Source organism: Phycodurus eques, chromosome 5 (genome assembly GCF_024500275.1).
Source record: "Phycodurus eques isolate BA_2022a chromosome 5, UOR_Pequ_1.1, whole genome shotgun sequence".
Lineage (NCBI taxonomy): Eukaryota > Metazoa > Chordata > Actinopteri > Syngnathiformes > Syngnathidae > Phycodurus > Phycodurus eques.
In genome coordinates, this window is record NC_084529.1 from 21,777,657 (window position 1) to 21,800,891 (window position 23,235).

At 43.8% G+C, this 23,235-nt stretch overlaps 2 protein-coding genes across 3 annotated transcripts in view; one reads left to right on the forward strand and one right to left on the reverse strand.

Annotated features, from left to right (window-relative positions):
- Nucleotides 1-17,152, forward strand: part of cftr (CF transmembrane conductance regulator) — a 42,155-nt gene extending 25,003 nt beyond the window's left edge. Inside the window, exons 14-27 of the mRNA XM_061678062.1 lie at nucleotides 2,123-2,903; nucleotides 3,171-3,299; nucleotides 3,399-3,436; nucleotides 4,326-4,612; nucleotides 4,676-4,755; nucleotides 5,396-5,546; nucleotides 10,365-10,592; nucleotides 11,923-12,023; nucleotides 12,805-13,032; nucleotides 13,193-13,348; nucleotides 14,566-14,655; nucleotides 14,744-14,916; nucleotides 15,902-16,007; nucleotides 16,607-17,152. Of these exons, the coding sequence (XP_061534046.1) occupies nucleotides 2,123-2,903; nucleotides 3,171-3,299; nucleotides 3,399-3,436; nucleotides 4,326-4,612; nucleotides 4,676-4,755; nucleotides 5,396-5,546; nucleotides 10,365-10,592; nucleotides 11,923-12,023; nucleotides 12,805-13,032; nucleotides 13,193-13,348; nucleotides 14,566-14,655; nucleotides 14,744-14,916; nucleotides 15,902-16,007; nucleotides 16,607-16,822 (2,764 nt within the window). The 3' untranslated portion in view covers nucleotides 16,823-17,152. The remainder of the gene's footprint in view (nucleotides 1-2,122; nucleotides 2,904-3,170; nucleotides 3,300-3,398; nucleotides 3,437-4,325; nucleotides 4,613-4,675; nucleotides 4,756-5,395; nucleotides 5,547-10,364; nucleotides 10,593-11,922; nucleotides 12,024-12,804; nucleotides 13,033-13,192; nucleotides 13,349-14,565; nucleotides 14,656-14,743; nucleotides 14,917-15,901; nucleotides 16,008-16,606) is intronic.
- A 1,805-nt stretch (nucleotides 17,153-18,957) lies between these two features.
- cttnbp2 (cortactin binding protein 2) overlaps nucleotides 18,958-23,235 on the reverse strand; it is a 51,153-nt gene continuing 46,875 nt past the window's right edge. The window contains exons 19-23 of one of the 2 annotated variants that reach the window (XM_061678063.1): nucleotides 22,846-23,007; nucleotides 22,557-22,608; nucleotides 22,326-22,425; nucleotides 21,850-21,960; nucleotides 18,958-20,320 (exon numbers count right to left, since the gene is read on the reverse strand). In XM_061678063.1, coding sequence (XP_061534047.1) covers nucleotides 20,072-20,320; nucleotides 21,850-21,960; nucleotides 22,326-22,425; nucleotides 22,557-22,608; nucleotides 22,846-23,007 — 674 coding nt within the window. In that variant the 3' untranslated portion in view covers nucleotides 18,958-20,071. Of the gene's footprint in view, nucleotides 20,321-21,849; nucleotides 21,961-22,325; nucleotides 22,426-22,556; nucleotides 22,609-22,845; nucleotides 23,008-23,235 lie in introns of those variants that run through there. The other variant, XM_061678064.1, reaches the window with a different exon arrangement.

The window sequence follows — 23,235 nt, forward strand, 5'->3', positions numbered from 1 at the left end:
ACGCCAAGCACCAGGGTCTTTACAGGGCCATTCAGGTGGACGGCCACGGTGCCGAAGCCAATGGTAATGCAGGGGCCAGGCAATAGGGTTGGGTGGCGGCCGCTGGACGAATGCCGCCAGAGCGAGGACGGGTGACGGCCGCTGGGCGAGCGCCGCCGGAGCGAGGACGGGTGGCGGCCGCTGGACGAGAGCCGCCGGAGCGAGGACGGGTGGCGGCAGCTGGACGAGCGCCGCCGGAGCGAGGACGGGTGGCGGCCGCTGGACGAGAGCCGCCGGAGCGAGGACGGGTGGCGGCCGCTGGACGAGCGCCGCCGGAGCGGAAACCTGGCGCAGCTGCCGAGGAGCAGGAGCGGGAGCCTGCCGCAGCTGCCGAGGAGCAGGAACGGGAGCCTGCCGCAGCTGCCGAGGAGCAGGAACGGGAGCCTGCCGCAGCTGCCGAGGAGCAGGAACGGGGCCTGCAGTCGCTTCCTCAGCCTGCCGCCATTGAGGTTCGGGAGTAGAGGGTACGGGAGTGGAAGAGTGCACCAGGTCTCGGGAAGGTGAACTAGGAAAAATGGCTGGTACAGAACATGGTGGCTTGGGGGCAGGTTTGACTGGACGTGACTTAAGTGGAGCCGTGGAACAACGTGTGGGAACAGGTGAAAAATTAAGTGACTTGTGAACAGGGAAAAAACGAGGGGGCAAAATTTGACCTTTACTTGGGCGCCTCCGTTGGCCACCACGCGGCGGTCCCGGGTAGATGGCCAAACGGGTGCCCAAGAAAAGGTCCGAGGGAAAGGTTTTGGACTCACTGGGGTTGGAAATGGGGAGACGTGACAAAAACTGACGAGGACGGGATAAACTAGGGAAGGAACCAGAAAAATCTAAGTCTGTGTCAGAGTCAGAATCAGACAGAAGGTTAACTAAATCGGGGCCATCTTCACAATCAGAAAAATCAGAATCTAAAGAAACATGTGGATGTAAAATAGTAGGGCATGGTGAATAACTAGGACAAGTGGGGGGACCCGATGAAAAGGACAGAAAAGACTGAACGATTGGGCTTACTGGAGGAGGGTAGGTATGGATGGCAGGCTGAGGACGGTGGGAGGCAGTTTGGTGGTGTCCAGGGTGACGCCATCTTCTTCCCGCTGGGTCCTGTTCTGGTCGGTTCATTCTGTCACGAACGTGGTTAGGGCGAGGGCGAGTAACGCAAGGCAAGAACATGGTGGACCCAATTGCAGGGAAGCAGGGAGGCAAGGCAGGAGTGCGGGAGTCTCAAAATAATATTTAATCTTCAAAAAGGGAAAACTAAACAAAGTCCCACAACAGATACCAATCAAATCAAAGTAACAAAGAAACACTTGAATATCTAAAACTGGAAACAAACTATGACCTGTGAGTAAGACGTGGAATAGAAAGGGAGAATGACACCTGACAATAACATACCACAATGATAAAGACAACTGACGACTATGACATGGCAGAGACATGTGACAACGACAATGAACCGACAAGAACTGAAAGAAACCAGGGAACTAAATACAAACAGATAGACGAGACAACGAGGAACACCTGGACAAGACATGAGTGGCTGGAGAGAGCTGATTGGTTGACACAAAGCAGACGAGAACAGGTGGACACAACAACTTAATGAGCACACGACAAACATGGAACACAGGAAAACATGGAACAAAACTAAACACAACCCAAACCAAAACACAGACCATGACAGAAACTCTTCTTTGTGTGTGTTTCTACGTCTGTATTATACTGCTCCCAGGATGCCAAGGCGCATTCTCCAGAAGAAGCAGCACAATGTCCATAAAATTGAAGCAAAAATAATCTGGCAATTTGTTTGATTTTTATACATTCCATTTATTTATGTCACTAATGTATGTTTTTAAAAAGTACAGTATTATAGACTGTTTTTCTTACTGAAAAACACATGACAAAACCTTTGGGTTTTTTTGGGGGGGGGGGGGTCTGGAACGGATTAAAGGCATTTCCATTTTTTTCAATAGAGAAAGATGATTTGAAATACTAGTGTCTTGAGTTACAAGTGTGGTCACAGAACGAATTAAGCGCTGATCTCAAGGCACCACAGTATGTCATATCAAGTGCTGATATAAGCATTTGTTGTCAGGTGCGTGTGTAATCTGATGTCCTCCAAGACTCGTATCGTGGTGACGAGCAAGCTAGAGCACCTGAAACGCGCCGACCAGATTCTGCTACTGCATAATGGCGACTGCTACTTCTACGGCAGCTTCTCAGAGCTCCAGGCGCAGCGGCCCGACTTCAGCGCTCTGATGCTGGGCATGGAGGCATATGACAACGTCAACGCTGAGCGCCGCGGCTCCATCCTCACCGAGACACTCCGCAGGGTCTCCGTTGACGAGAGCGCCGGCTTCCGAGGCCCCGAGCCCGGGCGACAGTCTTTCCGCCACCCGCCGCCGCCTCCCATCATCAGTGGGCCCCAAGGCGGGTGCGACGGCTACCCGGAAAAGCGCAAGCAGTCACTCATCCTCAACCCGCTGGCCGCTGCCCGCAAGTTCTCCTTCATTGGGCAGCAGAACGTCAACGGGGCGGCGCCAGCGTCCATGGAGGATGCTGTTCGGGAGCTTTCCGACAGGAAGTTCTCAATGGTGCCTGAGGATGACCAGGTGGAGGAGGTGCTCCCCAGGGGGAACCTCTACCACCACGGCCTGCCCCACCTGAGCGGGCAGCGGCGCCAGTCCGTGCTGGCATTCATCACCTCCGCCCAAGGCCATGAGCGGCATGAGCAGATGCAGACGTCCTTCCAGAAGAAACTCTCCATCGCGCCATCCCACTACGACCTCCCGTCCGACCTGGACATCTACGCCCGACGCCTCTCCAAAGACAGCGTCTACGACATCAGCGAGGAAGTGGACGAAGAAGACATGGAGGTAACCACTTTGTGTGTTTGTTTTACGTATCCATCCATTTTATTAATACCAGGTATTGTTAGGGTTGCGGTTGACTTGCAGCGATCACTTTTTTATCCCAGCTGAGTTTGGGGCGAGAGGCGAAGTATATAGACAACCATTCATACTCACATTCACACCTAACTAGTTGTAGAAACCTCATGCAGTGTGCAACACAAGTGCGGTTCTGTGACAGTTGACTGCGTTGGTCTGTGTGCGGCTGGCTTTATGGGTGTGGTGTCTTGACAGCAATGCTTTGCGGACGAGCGCGAGAACGGGTTTGAGACGACGTCATGGAGCACCTACCTGCGCTACATCACCACCAACAGAAGTTTAGTCTATGTCCTCATTTTCATCTTCTTGGTCTTTGTCATTGAGGTAATTGACTCTATAAACATATCTACTCATTCTTTTTTGGGGGATTATAAATTGGGATTTATAAAAATCAAACATTTCCCTTATCTGTCCTGACTTTAGGTTGCAGGTTCAGTCATTGGCATCTACCTCATTACTGAGTAAGTATCTTCTTCCTCAAAATAGCACAAGGGGTGCACAACACTAAGTGTAGCCTGATGCCTAACCCTCTATTGAGGTGTGTCATGCATCTGACATAAGCCACCCACCTACCCCTACCTGTAATTTTACCACCCGCCCTAACACCAACCCTAACCACGCCCTATCCTATTCCTAACCCAAACGCTACCCAAACTTTACTAATAGCCCTACCACTAGCTATTACCTCTAGCCCTATTGCTAATCCTATCACTAACCCTGAGCCCTTACCCTATTCCTAACTCTTAACCTAACCGATACCCCTACTTCCAACTTCTACCTTGAATTCCTACCATAATGCCAACCCTAACTCCTAACTTAATCGTTTTAAAAATAGATAAATGCATTTTATGACATGACTAAGACATTTTTTTAAAATCTCTAATATAAAAATATACATGTTTCAAAATGATCAACTTCAGTGCCCCTGCCTACTCTACCCTTTCAGATTGAGCCTTCATTTCTGGATCCAACCTCTACCCCAAACACCCACCAATACTCATTCCCTAATCCATACGATCAACTCCTACCTCTAACATCTACCCCTAACTGCTACCTCAAACCCTACCCCATCCCTTAACCGATACCGCAACTCCTAAACCTACTCCCCCAATTTCTACTGCTAACCCTACCATTACCACAACTACAACCCCTAACCCCTACCCCCAACTCCTATCTCTAACCCCTTCCTCTAAACCTAACCCCTACCCCAACTCCTACCCCTAAGCTTTACCACTAAGGCTACGACAACTAATACACCAAACTAACTCCAACCTCACCCCTTATCCCTATCACTACAGTATCTGAATAACTAGCGTAAACCCTACAAGCTGTCATTTACTGCACCATCAGCAAAATCTGGAGAGACAGCGCCAACCCGTCCTCGCCCAACTACATTGACGAGCAACACCCCAATGCATCGTCGCCGCCCACCCACCTGGCGGTGATTGTGACGCCCACCAGCGCCTACTACATCGTCTACATCTACGTGGCAACGTCAGAGAGCGTGCTAGCGCTGGGCTTCTTCCGGGGTCTACCGCTGGTGCACACGCTGCTCACCATCTCCAAGAGGCTGCACGAGCAGATGCTCAGCTCCGTGCTGCGCGCCCCCATGGCGCTGCTCAACACCATGAAGACAGGTTAGTGATTGCTAGATTGACAGATATTGGCAAATATTGATAGTCCCCTTTATTCTGTGCCAGGCCGCATCATGAATAGATTCACCAAGGACATGGCCACTATTGACGACATGCTGCCTCTGGTCCTCTTCGATCTCATACAGGTAACGCATGCTAAGGATAGCATACGCTAAACCAGAGTTTCCCAACCTTTATTAATCTAAGGCATATATTTGACATGAGAAAAAATTTCACAGCACACCAACAAACAAAATCGGCACTAAAAGTATCTATACAGAAGGGGTTCTAAAATATTTTTTTATCCAGGGACCCTTTACAGGGAAGGATCCCCTCATAATCCTAACACCAATTAAACATAACTACTATGTACCCCTAAATGCCAGAGGAATTAAAAATTTACCTATTTTCTGGGAGAAAAAGTAATGTTATAATTTTTAAAATAAATTCTGATTTCTTTTTAAGATAAAAATGTACTCGGGTAGTTCCAAATAAGAATAGGACTTCAGTCCTGTAATAATACACCTTTTGTTCTAAAAAATATATAATCTATATATATATATAGGTGCGTGAGTGTGTGTGTGTGTGTGATGATCAGTCACAATCATATTAGAGCTTTTAATTGACCAAAAGTTTTATACAAAACAGTGACACGGAAAATGTGGGGGAAAAAAAAGAAAAAGGAAGTTTTAAAGGAATTGTGTTTTTACTAGGTGCTTTGTGGTATAAATGCACATCAGAAATTCACCCTAAATTAAAATGTTATAATTTTTCCCCTGGCACTAGCTTTCAGTGATCGTCTTGGGCGCCATCTTCACCGTGTCCATCATGCGTCCGTACATCTTTATCGCCGCCATCCCGTTGGCCGTCATCTTCGTCATCCTAAGGAAGTACTTCCTCAGGACGGGACAGCAACTCAAGCTGCTGGAGGCTGAAGGTGAAGACTAAGATTTGGTATTATAACAGGAAACAAATTACCATTTTGTATTGTTGTACCTAAAAGGCCACCCGACCCGGGTGCAGTGCGAGCTGGGCGGTGGCCGAAGGCGGGGACCTTGGCGATCCGATCCCCGGCTACAGAAGCTGGCTCTAGGGACGTGGAATTTCACCTCTCTGGCAGGGAAGGAGCCCGAGCTGATGTGTGAGGTCGAGAAGTTTCGACTAGATATAGTCGGACTCGCCTCCACGCACAGCTTGGGCTCTGGTACCAGTCCTCTCGAGAGGGGTCGGACTCTCTTCCACTCTGGAGTTGCCCACGGTGAGAGGCGCCGAGCAGGTGTGGGTATACTTATTGCTCCCCGGCTCGGCACCTGTACATTGGGATTCACCCCGGTGGACGAGAGGGTAGACTCCCTCTGCCTTCGGGTGGGGGGACGGGTCCTGACTATTGTTTGTGCCTATGCACCAAACAGCAGTTCAGAGTACCCACCCTTTTTGGAGTCCTTGGAGGGGGTGCTGGAGAGCGCTCCCACTGGGGACTCCATCGTTCTGCTGTGGGACTTCATTGCTCACGTGGGCAATGACAGTGAGGCGTGATTGGGAGGAACGCCCCCCCCCCGATCAGAGTCCGAGTGGACCATGTTCCGCGCCTCCATTGCTGAGGCGGCCGACCGGAGCTGTGACCGTAAAGTGGTTGGTGCCTGTCGTGGCGGCAATCCCTGAACCAGTTGGTGGACACCAATAGTGAGGGATGCTGTCAATCTGAAGAAGGAGTCCTATAGGGCCTTTTTGGCATGTGGGACTCCTGAGGTAGTTGATGGGTACCGGCAGGCCAAGCGGAATGCAGCTTTGGTGGTCGCTGAAGCAAAAACTCGGGCATGGGAGGAGTTCTGTGAGGCCATGTAGAAAGACTTCCGGACGGCTTCGAAGAAATTCTGGTCCACCGTCCGGCGTCTCAGGAGGGGGAAGCAGTGCACCATCAACACTATGTATGGTGGGGATGGGGCGCTGCTGACCTCGACTCGGGATGTTGTGAGCCGGTGGGGAGAATACTTCGAAGACCTCCTCAATTCCACCGACACGCCTTCCCATGAGGGAGCAGTGTCTGGGTTCTTTGAGGCGGGCTCTCCTATCTCTGGGGTTGAGGTCACCGAGGTGGCTAAAAAGCTCCTCGGTGGTAGGGCCCCGTGGGTGGATGAGATTCGCCCGGAGTTCCTCAAGGCTCTGGATGTTGTAGGGCTGCCCTGGTTAACACGGCTCTGCAACATCGCGTGGACATTGGGGACAGTGCCTCTCGATTGGCAGACTGGGGTGGTGGTCCTCCCTGGTAAGGTCTATTCAGGGGTGCTGGAGAGGAGGGTCCGTCGGGAAGTCAAATCTCAGATTCAGGAGGAGCAGTGTGGTTTTCGTCCTGGCTGTGAAACAGTGGACCAGCTCTACACTCTTGGCAGGGTCGGCGGATCGGTGCAGCGTCTGCAGTGATGTGGACTTTGTATCGATCCGTTGTGGTAAAGAAGAAGCTAAGCCGGAAGGCGAAGCTCTCGATTTACCGGTCGATCTACATTCCTACCCTCACCTATGGTCACGAGCTGTGGGTCGTGACCGAAAGAACAAGATCCAGGATACAAGCGGCCGAAATGAGTTTCCTCCGCAGGGTGTCCGGGGTCTCCCTTAGAGATAGGGTGAGAAGCTCGATCATCCGGGAGGATCTCAGAGTATAGCCGCTCCTCCTCCACATCGAGAGGAGCCAGATGAGGTGGCTGGGGCATCTGATTCGGATGCCTCCCGGACGCCTCCCTGGTGAGGCACGTCCCACCGGGAGGAGACCCCGGGGACAACCCAGGACACGCTGGAGAGACTACATCCTTCGGCTGGCCTGGGAATGCCTCAGGATCCCCCCGGAAGAGCTGGATCAAGTGGCTGGGGAGAGGGAAGTCTGGCCCTGCTAAAGCTACTGCCCCTGCGACCCGACCTCAGATAAGCGGTAGAAAATGGATGGATGGATGGATGGATGGATGGATGTACCTAAAATAATAGATTACGGTGTTCCCCGTCATGTCATGCTTTTTGCCAGTGATAATTTTTTATGGCATTTTACAGTAGACTTAATGTAATTCCCCTTGCATGTGGGAAAGGAGAGCCGCAGTTGCAGATGTATTTTTCAACCGTTTATTGAGCCAGACTAACACATAAACACAATGAGCGCACTTACAAAGAAGCTTCTGTGGGCCACAGCTCACGCCCAGACATTCACAAAGACTCGTGCCACCCGACCAGGCCCCGCCTCCTAAAGGCACATGCATTACACAAACACTGCAGTACGCACAGTATTTTGTATACATTTGATGCTTGCTATTCTTTTGTTCAAATACATTTTCAATATGTTTAAGAAGTGTAATTTAAAAAAATTAAGTGTGTTTTAATAAAATTCAAATAGCGTGCGGAAGGGGTCAAACTAAACTGTATATGGTTTCTCTATATCGTGGATTTTCACCCAATCTATCCCCAGTGATAAACAGGGATTTACTGTCTAAGAACTGATTGTAATTCTGTCAGTCTAGTACAGTAAACCTCGTGCATTTGTAGAAGTGAAAAACACGAGGGAGGAAGAGCAGAGATGAGCTGAGGGGAAATGACGGAAGAGGTGACCGCAGGAAGTGAGCCTGTGCTCTGTGTCAGAGCACAATAACATTGATATGCCGTGACACAACACTCCCTGTCGTGAGCTCACGTCTGAGCAAGTTCTGACACATTCATCATTTTACCATTTGTCCTGAACCGCTGCTTGTTTTGGGGGAATTGTTGCGCTAATATGATTGCTAATGTTTCAATGTGAAAGTGAGCAAAGAGTCATTATTCTGGTTTGTGTTTGGACGTGTTAATCAAAGTCTTGTGCTGCTTCTGCCTTTGGGTATAGGAGTTGAGGTTCGAGATAGGACTCTGGGTTAGGCTTCAGGGATCCGATATGCTGTTAGGGTTCGGGGTTAGTAATTCAGGTTTGTATTAGCGGTTACAATTATAGTGGGTTGAGGATTTTGATTTAGGGTTAGGGTTAAGGATTATGGTCAGGGTTAGGGGTAAAATGAAGGGTTTGGGTTGAGAATAGTTTTTGGAGTCTGGTTTGCATTAGGGGTTAGTGTTTAGAATAGGGTTTGGTGCAAGACTGAATAAACTCATTTACCCAGGTAATTACTTCTCAGGGCATTGAATTGATCGCCACTGGACTTTTCCGGTTGTCTTCGAAAACTACTAGGACAGCTCTAGCCTAAGTGTTGGTGTGGGAGCCCTGTCTAGCCTAAATGCATGAACTGATTAAGGCTTTTCAGATGAGAGGCAAAAGGTCTTTTCAGTTATGGTCAATTTCATGCCCTCAGAAATAGTGTTGAGAGTTCGGGTTAAGGTTAGGGTGATGATTAGGGTTTCGGATTCAGGGTTGTGGTTAGGAAAAGGGGTGATGTTTCAGGGTTATGGTTAAACCTAGGGGTTATGTTTAGGATTAGGGCTAAGGATTAAGATTAGGGTTTGGGGTTAGGTTTAAAATGGCTGTGTGACATCAGTGTTGGGATTGATCCAGGTCCAAGATTGTGGTGTTGGGCTTACAATTTGTTTTTGGTTGCTTCCTGAATGCAAGAAGAAAGTGAAGCTGACTGGAGCATCAGGACTCAGTGATGGTTCTGCTGGAGCACTGAGGGCCGCTGAGATGGGTCTGACAAAACAGAGCCTGGTTATGGGAAAGTGTTGATTTCTTTTTTTCTTTTTTAAGTCTAGCACAGGCCACTTGAAGACTAAGTCAGTTGTGTTGATGACCATCCCAATCAGATGCACGTGATTAAGTGAGGCATGTCATTAATGGTGGCTGATAAAATGTGCTGCTGACACAGATAGCGCTTAGTGTTTTTTGGACTTCCTCCTTCTCTGCCACGAGAGTGCTAAAGAGCTAAGAGTCTTTGACGTGGGGGCGCCGACCGGGATGGGACAGAATGGCATTTCCTTTATCCCCATCCTGGTAATGGCAGCAGTGGGTCCGCCCAGAAGAAGAACCTCAATCACTCATGTTGGGCTCCCGCCAGTAGATTAACTCATTGTTTGCTGGTATTGTGCTACCATCCCGTGTTGCTGTTCAGGGTTTAAAACATTAAAAATTGATTTAGCAATAACTCCTCAAACACGCAGCTAACACTAACCCCTTTCACACTGCCTTTATGCTTAAATTAGATAGCAAGGGCAGGTAGCAAGAGTGAGGCGTCGGCAGCAAGAGTTTGTTGCAAGAATCAGCAGCTATAGTAAGCAGCAAGGGCAGCAAGAATAGTCAAAAACAGTAGATTGCAAGAGTAGGAGGCTACGGTAGGTTCAGCAAGAATAGTCAGCAACAGTAGGCCTCAAGAGTCGGCCGCAAAACTCAAGAGTCAGTAGAAAGAGTTGGCAGCAACACTAGGTAACTATAGTGAGCAGCAACAGTAGGTAGCGAGAGGAGGCAGCAAGAATAGTTCGAGACAGCAGGTAGCGAGAGTCAGCAGCAACAGCAGAAAGCTATAGTAAGCAGCAACAGTAGGTAGCAAGAGTTGGTTGCAAATGTGGGTAGAGACAGTAGTCAGCAACAGTAGGTAGCTATAGTGACTATAGCTCTAACTTGCTATTGACTTTATAGTATAGTCAATAGCAAGTGTCAATAGAGAAGTGAGCAGGAATGGAGTAGTCAGCTCCAGTTGGCAGCAGGAGGAGGTGGCAGTGAGCAATAGTTCATCAGTTTCAGTTTTGAAATTGTACTCACATGTATTCAAAGTGGGCTTTTCCTTTCTCGCGTCCTGCCATGCAGCTCGCAGTACGATCTTCTCGCACGTCATCATCTCACTGAAGGGCCTGTGGACCATTCGGGCGTTCGGGCGTCAGACGTACTTCGAGATGCTCTTCCACAAGGCGCTCAATACCCACACGGCCGCCTGGTTCCACTACCTGGCCACGCTGCGCTGGTTCCTCTTCCGATGCGACGTCATCTTTGTGCTCTTCTTCACCGCCGCCGCCTTCATTGCCGTGGGAACCAACCGTGAGTCGATACTGTGCTATTAAAGAGGGGTACACACGTAACGATAACACACCTCAACACACACCACACCACAGGATAATCAGGCCTCAACGGGATCATAACCATTAACACATAATAATCACTCTTAACAGCATCAGATAATCGCTCACACCACAGGATAATGACTCTCAACACACCCCACACAACAGGATAATCACTCTTGGTACCACAGGATAATCACTCACCCCATACCACATGATAATGACTCTTAACACACGCCGCACCATATTATGGCCACACTCAACACAACCCATACCACAGGACTATCACTCTTAACACCACGTGACGTCACTCACCCCACAGCACAGGATAACGCCTCTCAGCACACCCCAAAACACGGGATAATCACTCTTAACACATTTTACCACACAGGATAATGCCTCTTAACACACCCACACCACAGCATGGTCAACACAACCCACACCAGAGCTTAATATCCATAGCCACTCTTACCACCACAGGATAATCATTCAGCCCACACCACGGGATAACTTTCAGCACACCCCATACCACAGGATAATCACTTTTAACAGATGACAATTCCTCTAAACACTACAAGATAATCACTCACGCCACACCACAGGAAAACTCTGAACACACCCTACATCATGAGAAAATCATTCTTAACACACCCCAGGATGATCAGTCTTGAGATAGACCGCACTACAGAATAATCACTCAGGATCATATTTCCACTCATCTGATTATCGGCATGCGTGTTCTCCACTTTACTAACGTCTTCATAGCTTTAGCTACGCCTCCTTATGATGGAGTACAGTCGCACAAGCGCAATAACTGACATCTACATTAGAAACCTTTTGTAGACCGAGTTTCTCTGCTGGGATGAATTAAATTTCTGAATAGCTTTCCTGAACAATAGGGAACATCGTGTATCTGTCTACGTCAATAATAATGTTGATATTGTTAAATGTCCTAAAAGAATATTTCCATGTGGCGCGATGAGTCTTATTGAGTCTTATCTGAACGCTGCAGTGTGTCCACTGCTGCAATGCTACTGGATACTATATTATGTAGCACAGGAAATGTGTGTGTGCTGGAGTATATGGAGGGGAAACACACGCACACACACACACACACACACACACACACACACACACACGCACACGTCACGTCATTGGCATTATGTGTTTTTGTTGAGAACACATTAAAGAACAATTTAGTGGCTCGTTAATAGTCTCCAACAGAGCCGTGCCTGAGTATTGTGACATCACTGCATTGTTACTGATATGTGCGTGCGTGCGTGCGTGCGTGTGCGCTTATGTTTCCACAGAGGACAAGCCGGGTGAGATCGGTATCATTGTGGCACTCGCCATGCTCATCCTGGGAACGTTCCAGTGGGCCGTCATCACCAGCATCACCGTGGACGGCCTGGTATGTAGGACACACAAACAGGAGAGTAGGCATCAAGAGTTAAGGATGTACAATAAAGAGCTGGTGTAGTCGGCAACGTATTCAGCTACCTTAGGCAGCGAGACTAATCAGCGTTTAGTCAGAGTCGGTAGCGAAAACGGTCAGAAAGTAAGCAGTAGTCAGTGTGAGTCGGCAGCGAGAGTAGGTTGCAAGAGAAGGTAGAAAGAGTATGCAGGAGAGGTAGGCAGCAACAGTTGGTAACTACAGTAGTCAGGAAGAGTACGTAACATGAAGAGGTAGCGAAAATAGAAAGAATAGGCAGCAAACGTAGGTAGTGGAAATAGTCAAAAAGAGCAGGGAGCCAAAATAGTCGGTAGCAAGAGTTGGCAGAAAAAGTAGCTGGTAAGAATATGCTAGCTACATTCGTCAGGAAGATTAGTCAGCAAGAGTACGTAGCATGATTAGGCAGCGAAAATACAACAGGCAGGAAAATTAGGTCGTGAAAATTTCAAAAAGAGTGGTCGGCAAGACTCGTCAAATAGAGTGAGTAGGCTGCAAATGTAGTCGGAGAGAGTAGGCAACTAGAGTGGTCGTGTGAGTCGGCAGCGTGAGAAGGTAGCAAGAGTAGACAGCAGTAGTAGGCAGCTGCAGGAGTCCGTAAGAGTCGTCACCGAGAGTCGCTAGCGGAAATATTCAGAGAGAGTAAAACACGAGTCCCGAGGCGGCATGAGTAGTCATCAACGTTAGTCAGTGGCATTCTATTTACTTTGGAGTCATAGCCCTCCCCCTTCTTCCCGCTCAGATGCGCTCGGTCGATCGAGTGTTCAAGTTCATCGACCTGCCGTCGGAGGAAGTGTCGGCGGGTAGAGGGGGCAAAACGGGAAGTGACCTGGTCATCGACAACCCGCACGCTCACGACTATTGGCCCAACCGAGGACAAATGGACGTGAAGGGCCTCATCGTCAAGTACACGGAGGCCGGACGCGCCATCCTCAGCGACGTCAGCTTCTCGGTGGAGGGCGGACACAGCGTCAGTTTGGATTTGATCATTGCTTCTCAAAACCAACTGTCTCACATTCACCGTCAGAAATGGTCTTATGTTCATACGCTGTCTGTCTTACATACAATGCCAGAAATACACAGTCTTCCATCAGCAAAATTCTTCAAACAAGTTTCTTGTTGTGTTCTAGGTCGGTCTTCTGGGACGTACTGGCTCAGGAAAGAGCACCTTGCTGTCAGCTCTTTTGCGTCTGGCGTCCACCGATGGCGAAATCTGCGTGGACGGGGTCTCCTGGAGCTCCGTGTCGCTTCACACCTGGAGGAAAGCCTTTGGCGTGGTGCCGCAGGTACTTGCAGTAGGCATAAACACTCGTCAGCAAGAACAGGTGCAAGGAGTCGGCGGCAGTAGTGGGTGGCGAGAGTCAGCCGCAAGGATTAGGCGGAACGAATATGAAGCAAGACAAGGCTGCAATACTACAGTAGATGTCGAGGGTCGGCCGCAAGAGGAGTCGGCGAGAATAGGCGACAAGCGTAGGGAGAAGGACCAGTCAGCAAGAATAGTCCTCCAATGTAGACATTAATGGAGCACATGCAAGGCAAAACATTCAGAATTTCCGGTGGAAAGGTCAGGTGGCGTTACAGTTTCCGTTGTCGATCTGTTCCAAGCTACTGGGATGACATCTGATGGAAAAACAACCTCATTCCTTAAATGTGTGAGGAGATATATGTGCAAGAGATATATTCAACAGCTGGTACTTTTCAAGGCCGAAATTTCATCAAAGGTTGTTACCTTTTAAAGATGAAGAGACAGCTCTTGCAGCCAACACGGCGGTGTGCCGCCACCTGCCCGCCCGTTATGTTCAGCGAATCCACTCGGCTTTGTATTTTAACACGTTTGACGGCGGCCCGGTGCTACAAAGTCAACATTCTCCGAGACCATTTCACCATCGCGGCAACAAGAATCGGCGGCAGGCGGCGCTCCGTCTCCCTCGCCGCCCGGCGCCGCTCGGCTCCGGTTGGCCGAGCGAGCCGTTCCCGTCACGAGGCTCCGGTCACGGGGGATCGAGAAACTCTCAAGCCGCGAGAACATTGATCCTGTCGCGAGTTTATGCTTTTTAAATTATAGTTTTCTTTTGTATGTTTTCATAACCCCAATTTCTTTGTATACAATGACAATCCACTTTCTATTCTATTTATGTTCAATCTTTATACGCAGCACTTTGTTACAGCTGTGGTTGTTTTTCAAAGTGCTCTATCGACAAAGTTGAGTTGAGTGTCTCAAAGATTAAGCCGTGCAAGTCTAAGTACACACGGACCTGCATGTACGACCCGCGGGAGGAGAAGCGGCTCTGAAAACGGATGGGTGGATGGACGTAATTGTCAGTAACTTTGCAGAATCCCAACAGAGCGACAGACTTGGAAGACTTTGATGCTGCCGTTGTTATTGCTACGCAAAGTTAGGCAACAAGAGTTGTCAGCAATACTAGACAGCAAGAGAAGGGAGTAAAACTAATCAACAAGACTCGTGACTATGTATGGGATTTGTATTGTGTGTAATCTCCAGAAAGTTTTCATCCTAACCGGAACATTCCGGATGAACTTGGATCCTCACGGCCGCTACAGCGACGACGAGCTGTGGAGGGTCGCTGACGAGGTACACGCGCACACACGCGCACTTGTCCGCCATCTTCGGACCACGTTAGCATTAGCTTAGCACGTGCGCACGTGTGTGTTGCTATCAGGTGGGCCTGAAGTCGGTGATCGAGCAGTTCCCCGACAAGTTGGACTTCCAGCTGGAGGACGGCGGCAACGTGCTGAGCAACGGACACAAGCAGCTCATGTGTCTGGCTCGCTCCATCCTCAGCAAAGCTCGCATTCTGCTGCTGGACGAACCCTCGTCGTACCTCGACCCCATGTCAGTCGGCACGCTCATCAGTCAGCGGATGATTGTTATTAACATGGCGCTGACCAGCTGGGGGAAAAGACAAAAGTTGGATATTTGAGAACTAAAAGTTGTAGAAGTGGGGGGGAAAAAGTAGGGGAAAATTGTATATATTTGAAAACATAAACGGCATATTTGGGAACAAGAAATTTTGTTCCCAGGAAAAAAACATTCTTGTAATTTGTTTTTTTTTTTTAAATGTACTTTTGAGGACAATTTTTTAATTTCCATATATCCACAAAAAGTATTTGGGAGGAAAATGTTGAATATTGGAGAACAAACAGATGTATAATTGAGATTATATGAGAGCAATATGATTGGGTTGAATTTGAAAACTAAAACATTTTCAAGAAAAAAGTATAATTTTTTTACAATTTTAAAAAAATATTTTTGTGAGGAATGGTGAATTATATTCAAAAAGGCAAAACGTGTATATTTGTGACCAAAAAATATATATTTTGACAAATACCTAGATTTTCTATATTTTTTTTAAAATGCGCTTTTTAGATCAATATCTATTTTTGGAAAAAAGATGTTTCCAAGTAAAGAAGTTGTATATGTATGTGAGAAGAAACAGTTGACTAGTTGACATAAAGTTGTATCTTTAAGAAAAGGAATATATTTGAAAACCTGGTTATATATTTTCAAGAAATTGTTTTGGGGACTATTTTTAATTGGAGAACAAAAAGAGCAAAACTTGTATATCTGAGATTTTTGTTTTTAACAAAAAGTTGTATCATTGTGAACAATGATACTGTATCTTTCCCCCAAAAAAGCCTGTGGATTTGAAAGCAAACATTGAATATTTGGAGGAAAAGGGTTATATATTTGATAACAAAAAGTTGCGTATTTGACAACAAAAATGTCTATATTTTTTAGGGAAAAAGTTTCATTTATATGAGCAAAAATCACCTATTTTGGAGCGGTAAATTGCTCCATTTTGTTGTTGTGTGTTCAGAACGCTGCAAGTGCTGAGGAAGACGCTGAAGCAGTCGTTCTCGGGCTGCACCGTCATCCTCTCCGAGCACCGAGTGGAACCTCTGCTTGAGTGTCAGTCCTTCCTGGTGAGAACGCCGTCTTCTATTCGAAAACAGAAAGTATACTTTTGTGGGAAAAAAGTGTACATTTATGATCTAGAGCTATATTGCTTTAGTGACAAAATGTGTATATTTGAGAACGAAGAGTTGTATAGTTTCAAGGGAAACTCATTTTCTATTTTATTTGTGTTCTCTCTACCTGAGAGTAAAAAAAGTATTTTGAGAGAACAAAAATGTTTATATTTGAGAAGAAAATATGTAATATTTCGCGGAAACAAGTGTATATTTGAGAACACATCCACGAACAACAACGTCTATTTTAGGGCAAAACAAAATGTCAATTTTCAAGAAAAAAAGGGTTAGGGTTAGAGGTTACTTACACATTTTCAAGGAAAACAGTGATATATTAAAGTCTGGGGTAAAGATTTTGACTCAAAAAGTATTTTGAGAACAAAAGCTGTATATCTGAGCACAAAAAGTTCATTTGTACTCTTTTCAGAACAAAGACTATATAGTATAATATGCTTGTGGAAAACAAAGAATGTCTTTATTGACATTTGTTGCCAAAGACTTTTTCTTTGCAAACTAACTTGTATAACGTGCTTGCGTGTGGGCACGTTTGTCAGATGATGTCGGGCAGCTCGATCAAGACGTACGAGAACCTTCACAAGCTGCTGAACGAGACGAGCCAGCTGAAGCAGGCCATGAGCCCGTCGGACCGCCTACGCCTGGGAGCCCCGCTGCACCGGCTCAACTCGACCAAGAGGGCGGCGCCACCCTGCGCCAACATCGCCTCGCTTCCCGAGGAGGCCGAGGATGACACGCTCGACACACGACTCTAGCGCGCGAGCATACGCTCCGCATACAGTAGGTACGAGCGACCGTATTTTAAGGGAGAACAAAAATTAGCGCGAGTTTGAAGCACTTTAGAGAGACGCTGAGGTACTCGGTCGAACTAAATGAACAAGAGCACAAGTTGCCAGTAATTCATTCAAAGTCGCAATAATGAATTTTTAGTTGTTTTGTTTGTCGTTTGTTTTTGTAGTAGTCAGGTACCTGGATGTGTGACTGTGATCAAGCGTTTGTTTGTTCTTTCATAGGAAAAGAAAGAAATGTTCCATAAATGCCTTTCCTCTGTCAAATATATGTACAATAAAAAAAATTTCACATTTGCTGCTCTGCTTCTGTTTGTACAAAAACACGTACAGTACATGTATACACACAGGAACATATGTATGTAATTATGAATATACATACACACAAACATATATACATATACACTTACACACACACACACACACACATATGTATATATATATATATATATATATATATATATATATATATACACACATACACATTTTCCCTCAAAGCTAAAGAAAAGAGTCACTGGGACAATTTGAAGATTTTAATATTTTTGTGATTGAAAGAAAACATTTTTTTAAAAACCTCAAACAGCCATCATACACTTTTGAAACGGACTAGACTCTCCTGTACATATGTATACATACATACATATATTTATATATTCATAGAGTTATAAACATCAAAGAAATCCTTGTTGAGAATAAAATCATACACGGTGATTGACGAGAGAAAAGAAAGCTCGTTGTCGTAGTAGTATGGCTTACAGTACACATCTAGTACTTACTTACAAACTTTACAAACACTTTTTTTAAGTCGACTGTACAAACGTCATCGTCCTGATAACGTGCTAGCGCTAAAACTCTTATTTACACGCAAAACCCTGATCGATGCCCAAGCCACGACGCAAACAAACGACAAAAACTCTCAAAAGAAAAGAAAAAGGAAATCGTACCATTACTTGGTACGACGACGCAAAGCGACCCGTCAATCAAATAGTTGCTTCTAGAACATAAGTGTGGTCCCTATACTTGCACGCAAGTACACATTAGTACACACCAGGGAAGTGTGACGAGTACAAAGAGTTCAAAGGTGGTCTGCTTAGAGGGAGCGAGGGGAAAGTGTGTGCTCAAAACACACTGTCACATTATAACGATACATCACATACTGCATACATACTAGTATACTGGACTGTAGATAGCCACCAAATACACATTTTAATAACCTACAGCATTGTTTTTATTAAATACCATTATATGGAATTTTAATTTTGACAAATTTACTGTATTCACTGAAGATCGGTCCACACAGACTAGTTTTTAATAGTTTAAGAAATATATACTATTATTGTTATATATTTCCAAGAAAAAGTTTGACATTTTCCATTTTTAATAATTCAAATTGTATATTTTCCAGGAAGAAAGTTGCAAATTTAAAAAACAAAAAATAAAATAAAATAAAAACATTTTGAAAATGTAAGATTTTTCTGAAATGTAGTACAGGTACATTTTCTTTTTAGGTTTAAAAAAGAAAATGACCTGAATTTTTAAGTCAAATTTTCTGGAAATAAACTTGCATAAGAGAAAAGAAAAGTTGCGTAATTTGTCTCTTTAATTGTATTTTTTTGTTCTTGAAAATGTAAGGCTTCAAAAATATATGACGTTTTCTTGAAATTGTACAAATGTTTTCTCATCAAAATGTCAGGATTTTCTGGGAAATTATACTTTTTTCTTTAAACATTTTTTTTATTTCCTCTAACAGATAAAAGTTATTTTTTTAGGTTAAAACAATTGTTTTTCTAACATTTTTGGAATGTCTTTTTTCCCAAGAAAATAATTTTAATTAATTTTAATTTTATTTATTTATTTAAAAAAAACAAAAAGCATTTTTAAAGTTTTTTTTTAAATTACTTTTTCTTGAAAATGTAAATAGTTTTTTTTTTGTAAAGGTACTACTTTTCTGGAAAAGATACTATGTTATTTCTTGAAAATGTAAAAAGTTCTATTTCCCCCAGTACATAAAAGTTGTTTTTCAGTAAAAAAAAAAAAAAAAAAAAAAAAAGTTTATTTTCTAGAAAAAAAGATGTATATATTCAAGAAAAAAAAGTTGTGCCATATTTTTTTTTCTTTTTAAACGTTTTACAGCATTTTCCATTTTTAAAAAAAATCTGAAAAAAATACTACCTTTTTTGTTGAAAAACTACAACCTTTTTAGCTTGAAAAAAAAAAGTTACATTTATAAGAAATGTCATAGATTTTCCAGAAAATAGTTGGGAGTTACATTTTCAAGAAAAAAAAAAGTTTGTTTGGGGCATTTTTCTTGAAAATTTAATATTCTTCTTTCTATTTTGGGGGAAATGTAAAAATTTTTGACCTTACAAAAGTTATATTTCCAGAAAAAGCTGAATATCTTAGAGGAAAAAAAGTTTTATTTTCCCACCCCCCAAAAAGGTAGTTTTTCCCCAAAAAAAGTACATTCTTGAAAAAGTCAGTTTTGAGAAAAAGTTGTACTGTATATTTTCAAGAAAAAAACTCTTATATACTCAAGAAAAAATATAGTTCCAAGATAAAATTCTGACATTTTCAAGAAAAAGTTGCACATTTTAAAACATTTTTTACCTTTAAACAAAAGTAGTACAGTACATTTTTCAGAAAAGTGAAAGAAATGGCACATTTAAAGTTGTTTTTTTTTTCCAACACGACTTTTCAAGGGGGAAAAAAAGTCAAAAAAGTAAAAAGTCAAACATTTTTGAGGAAAAAAAAAAAAAAATTGAAATGTTGAACATGATTCTGATATTGCTGTGTGTACCGGGCTTTATTTAAATTCTAATATCCTCAAAGGTGGAGTTTGGAGTTTTCAAAAAAAGATATATGTCAAACTGTCTGTATGACCTGACAGTAGGATATTATTAAAATTATCTTTTGAAAAATGAAGAATGGGGAGTGGATCGAGGCTACATTGAAATCTTGCTAGCAACTTGAAAACTACATCCTACACCCTTAATGTATGTTGTCCTAACATCTATGATGACATCATCTCTGTACTGTTATAGTGTCCATAACATTAACAAAATACGACACCATCATTTACCTAATGAGGACTTCTTGTTGTCCTCATATGATTAGTTCTTAATATGTGACATGGGGAGCAATTTCTACTTGTTTGATTGGCTCTTCCTTTCGAGGGCGGGGCAGTGTGTGTGTGTGTGTGTGTGTGTGTGTGTGTGTTTATTTGTGATTGTTTTGTTGTAGGAGCCAGATATGGTCCTGTGATTGTTTGTTACTGCTGCTGCTGTTTGCTTTGCTGTTGCTTCTGCTGCCATTGCTGCAGTTGTTGTTGTTGCTGTTGCTGCTGTGGTTGCCCGTGACGACCTGGGGTGGCTGCTGCTGCCCCCTGCTGGGCACGGGCAGCTGGGATTTGGCCCGAAGACCCGAGCGGCGTTGGCTGCTCTGGACGGCGGCCTGAGCCAGCAGTGACTGCGGGAGACAGGAAGATACACTCAAATTTTGCCTCGTAACACAAAGCAAAAACAAACAAACCAAATTAACAAAGTGACAGCTGTAACGTGAACAATTCGTAAAGTGAGGCACTTGTAAGTCAAGATACCGCTGTCCTCCTAAAAAATAAATGAATAAATAAATATTAATTTCGAAGGGAAAAGTTACACTTTTGGAAAATAACTTGTAGAATTTAAAAATAATTCTAGTTTCAGAGTTGATCAGTAAAAAAAATACAAAAAAATTAAAAACAGAGAAAATAGTTACATTTGAAAAATCTTAAATTAAAGAGTGGATTATTTTTATAGAAAAATATAGAAAAATATTTTTTCGATGGCCATAGAAATAAATGTTAATTTTCCAGAAAAACAATATTGAAAAAAAGATTAAAATTGTAACTTTTAACAGGTGATATCTTTGAGGGGAAAACGTAAAATCTTTGAACATTTTTGGGAAAAAGATATACGTTCTTTTAAAGTTAATATGCTAGAAAAAAAAACGTTTATTTTTTAAAAAGTATACTTTTTGGAAAAACTAAATTGTACTAAAGAAAAGTATGTATTTTGAGAAAATGTCTTTGAAAGGAAAAAAAGTCATTGTAATTTTACAGTCACAGTTCTGGGGACCGGGGTTCAATCCCCGGCCCCGCCTGTGTGGAGTTTGCATGTTTTCCCCGTGCCTGCTTGGGTTTTCTCCGGGTACTCCGATTTCCTTCCACATCACAAAAACATGCATGGTAGGTTGATTGAAGACTCTAAATTGGCCGTAGGTGTGAATGTGAGTGCGACTGGTTGTTTGTTTACATGTGCCCTGCGATTGGCTGGCGACCAGTTTAGGGTGTACAAGATAGCTGGGACAGGCTCCAGCAAGCTCGCGACCCTAATGAAGAGAAGCGGTACGGAAAATGGATGGATGGATAATTTTACAGAAAAAATTGCATATAAGAAAATAATATAAGAAGAAGAAAGGTATACATTTTCAAGACTGATATTATGTGTGAAATAAAGTTGAAGAAAAGTAGAAGTAGAAAAGCTGTTTTTTTTTGTTTTGTTTTTTTTAAACAGTATTTTATTGGTATTATATTTTTTAAAGTTTTAAGTTTTTTTAAGCACACACAAAAAAATAAAAGTTTTTCCACAGAAAAGAGGGAATCATATATTTTTATTTTTAAAAAAGTATAATGTGAGTAAAAAAAGTCAAGTGGTACATTTGAGAGAAAAATAAGTTTATTATAAGTATATTTTGCAAGGAAAGAAAGTAAAATTTTTGGTGTCTCCATTTAGTTCCAAAGTACCCAAACCTCGCAAACAGGGGGCACTCGAATCACGTCAAATATGTCTTTTTATACTTTTGAATCAAACCCATTTTGTCTTTTCCATTGATGACTTTCTTCCAGCTTGTAATTGGCTCAAACAGTCTAACAGTTTCAGCGCCTGCAGGTGGCGCCACCTCTTGCTTTTGGTCTGTCAATAAAAAAAAAAGTTTTTTTTCCCCACCCTCTTCCTCACCGGCTGAGCTGATTGGTCCACGGCTACTTCCTGCTCTGGCGTGGAGGGCGGAGCTCCAGCAGGACCTCTGCTGGCGAACAGAAGGACGTTGTCGTCTTTGGACGCCCACGTCTGGAGGAGGCAAAGAGATGGAAGGACGTTGTGATGGAACCGGCCTCACAATTCATGAGAACATTCATAATTTATGTAAGACTATGACTTGTCAACAAAATATTAAAATAAAAAATGTAAATTAATGCATTCTTTTAAGATTACTTTTTTCTTCCTATTTTTTAAACAAATAAATACCACTTTTCTCTTTGGGGGAAAAAATACTTTAAAAAATATTCTTAAAAAAACGACTTTTTCTACAGAATTTTTTTTTTTAACAAATAAATAATAGTACTTTAAACAAAACTTGCATGTATATGAAAGATTCCCAAAGACATGCATTTTTTCCAAAAAGAATAAAATCCACAAAATACTTTCTCCTGTACCTGTCTGATGTCTGGTTCTGACTTGCTGGAGCACAAGGACTGAAGCTCTTGGATCAGGTCCGTCTCGTCGTCCGAGAACAAAGACAAACCGGACGCCTCCCTGAACAAAACACACACACACGTCAAAATATTCGGAATACATCTCCATTGGTTTCAGCTCTACTACTTGTAGCAGTAGTAACAGCAGTAGTAGTAGTCGTAGTAGCAGTAATGTGATCAGTGAGTACAAACCTGTGGATTTTGCCATTTGCGATGCAGCTCACATCAGTGGTGGATACACAACCTGGAAACACATTTAATTAAAGCAACATGATTGACAGATTCCTAAAAAAAATGTTTTGTTAATAATGCCTTTAAACAACATCGTTGGTGGATGACTGAAGGCGTTATCAAAATGAATCATGACATATCTATTCATCTGTCAATCGTGTTGTATTAAGGCATTATTAATATTAATAATTATTGGAGTGCCTTCATACAACATGACTGACAGCTGGATTATGTTCCAGTGAAATGTTACCGTTTCTAAAGGAGCCACCCGTCCAGCTGGAGGCAGGACTTCCTTTCTTTCGTGGGCTGGTATTGGATCGTCTCAGCTTGTCTCGACACTTCCTCCCGCCGCAGCTTCCTTTAAAGGAGCCAATGGCGGTCATAGGGATGGGTCCGCCCCTGAACGCAACCTCTGAGGAGGAAAGATGCAATTGTTTAAATCAGACATGCAAACACCAATGAAAAAGGTGACCCCAAAAAAACAAAAACAAAAACATTGTAGGTGGGACGTGTAGCAACCGCCTCTTTAAACACTCTCATTCTGGAAAAGAATTGACTCCAATCATTGTCTGTTTCACTTTATTTTTCACTATTACTAACTTCAACGGCTAATCCCACATGTATCCTCCAGGAAAATATT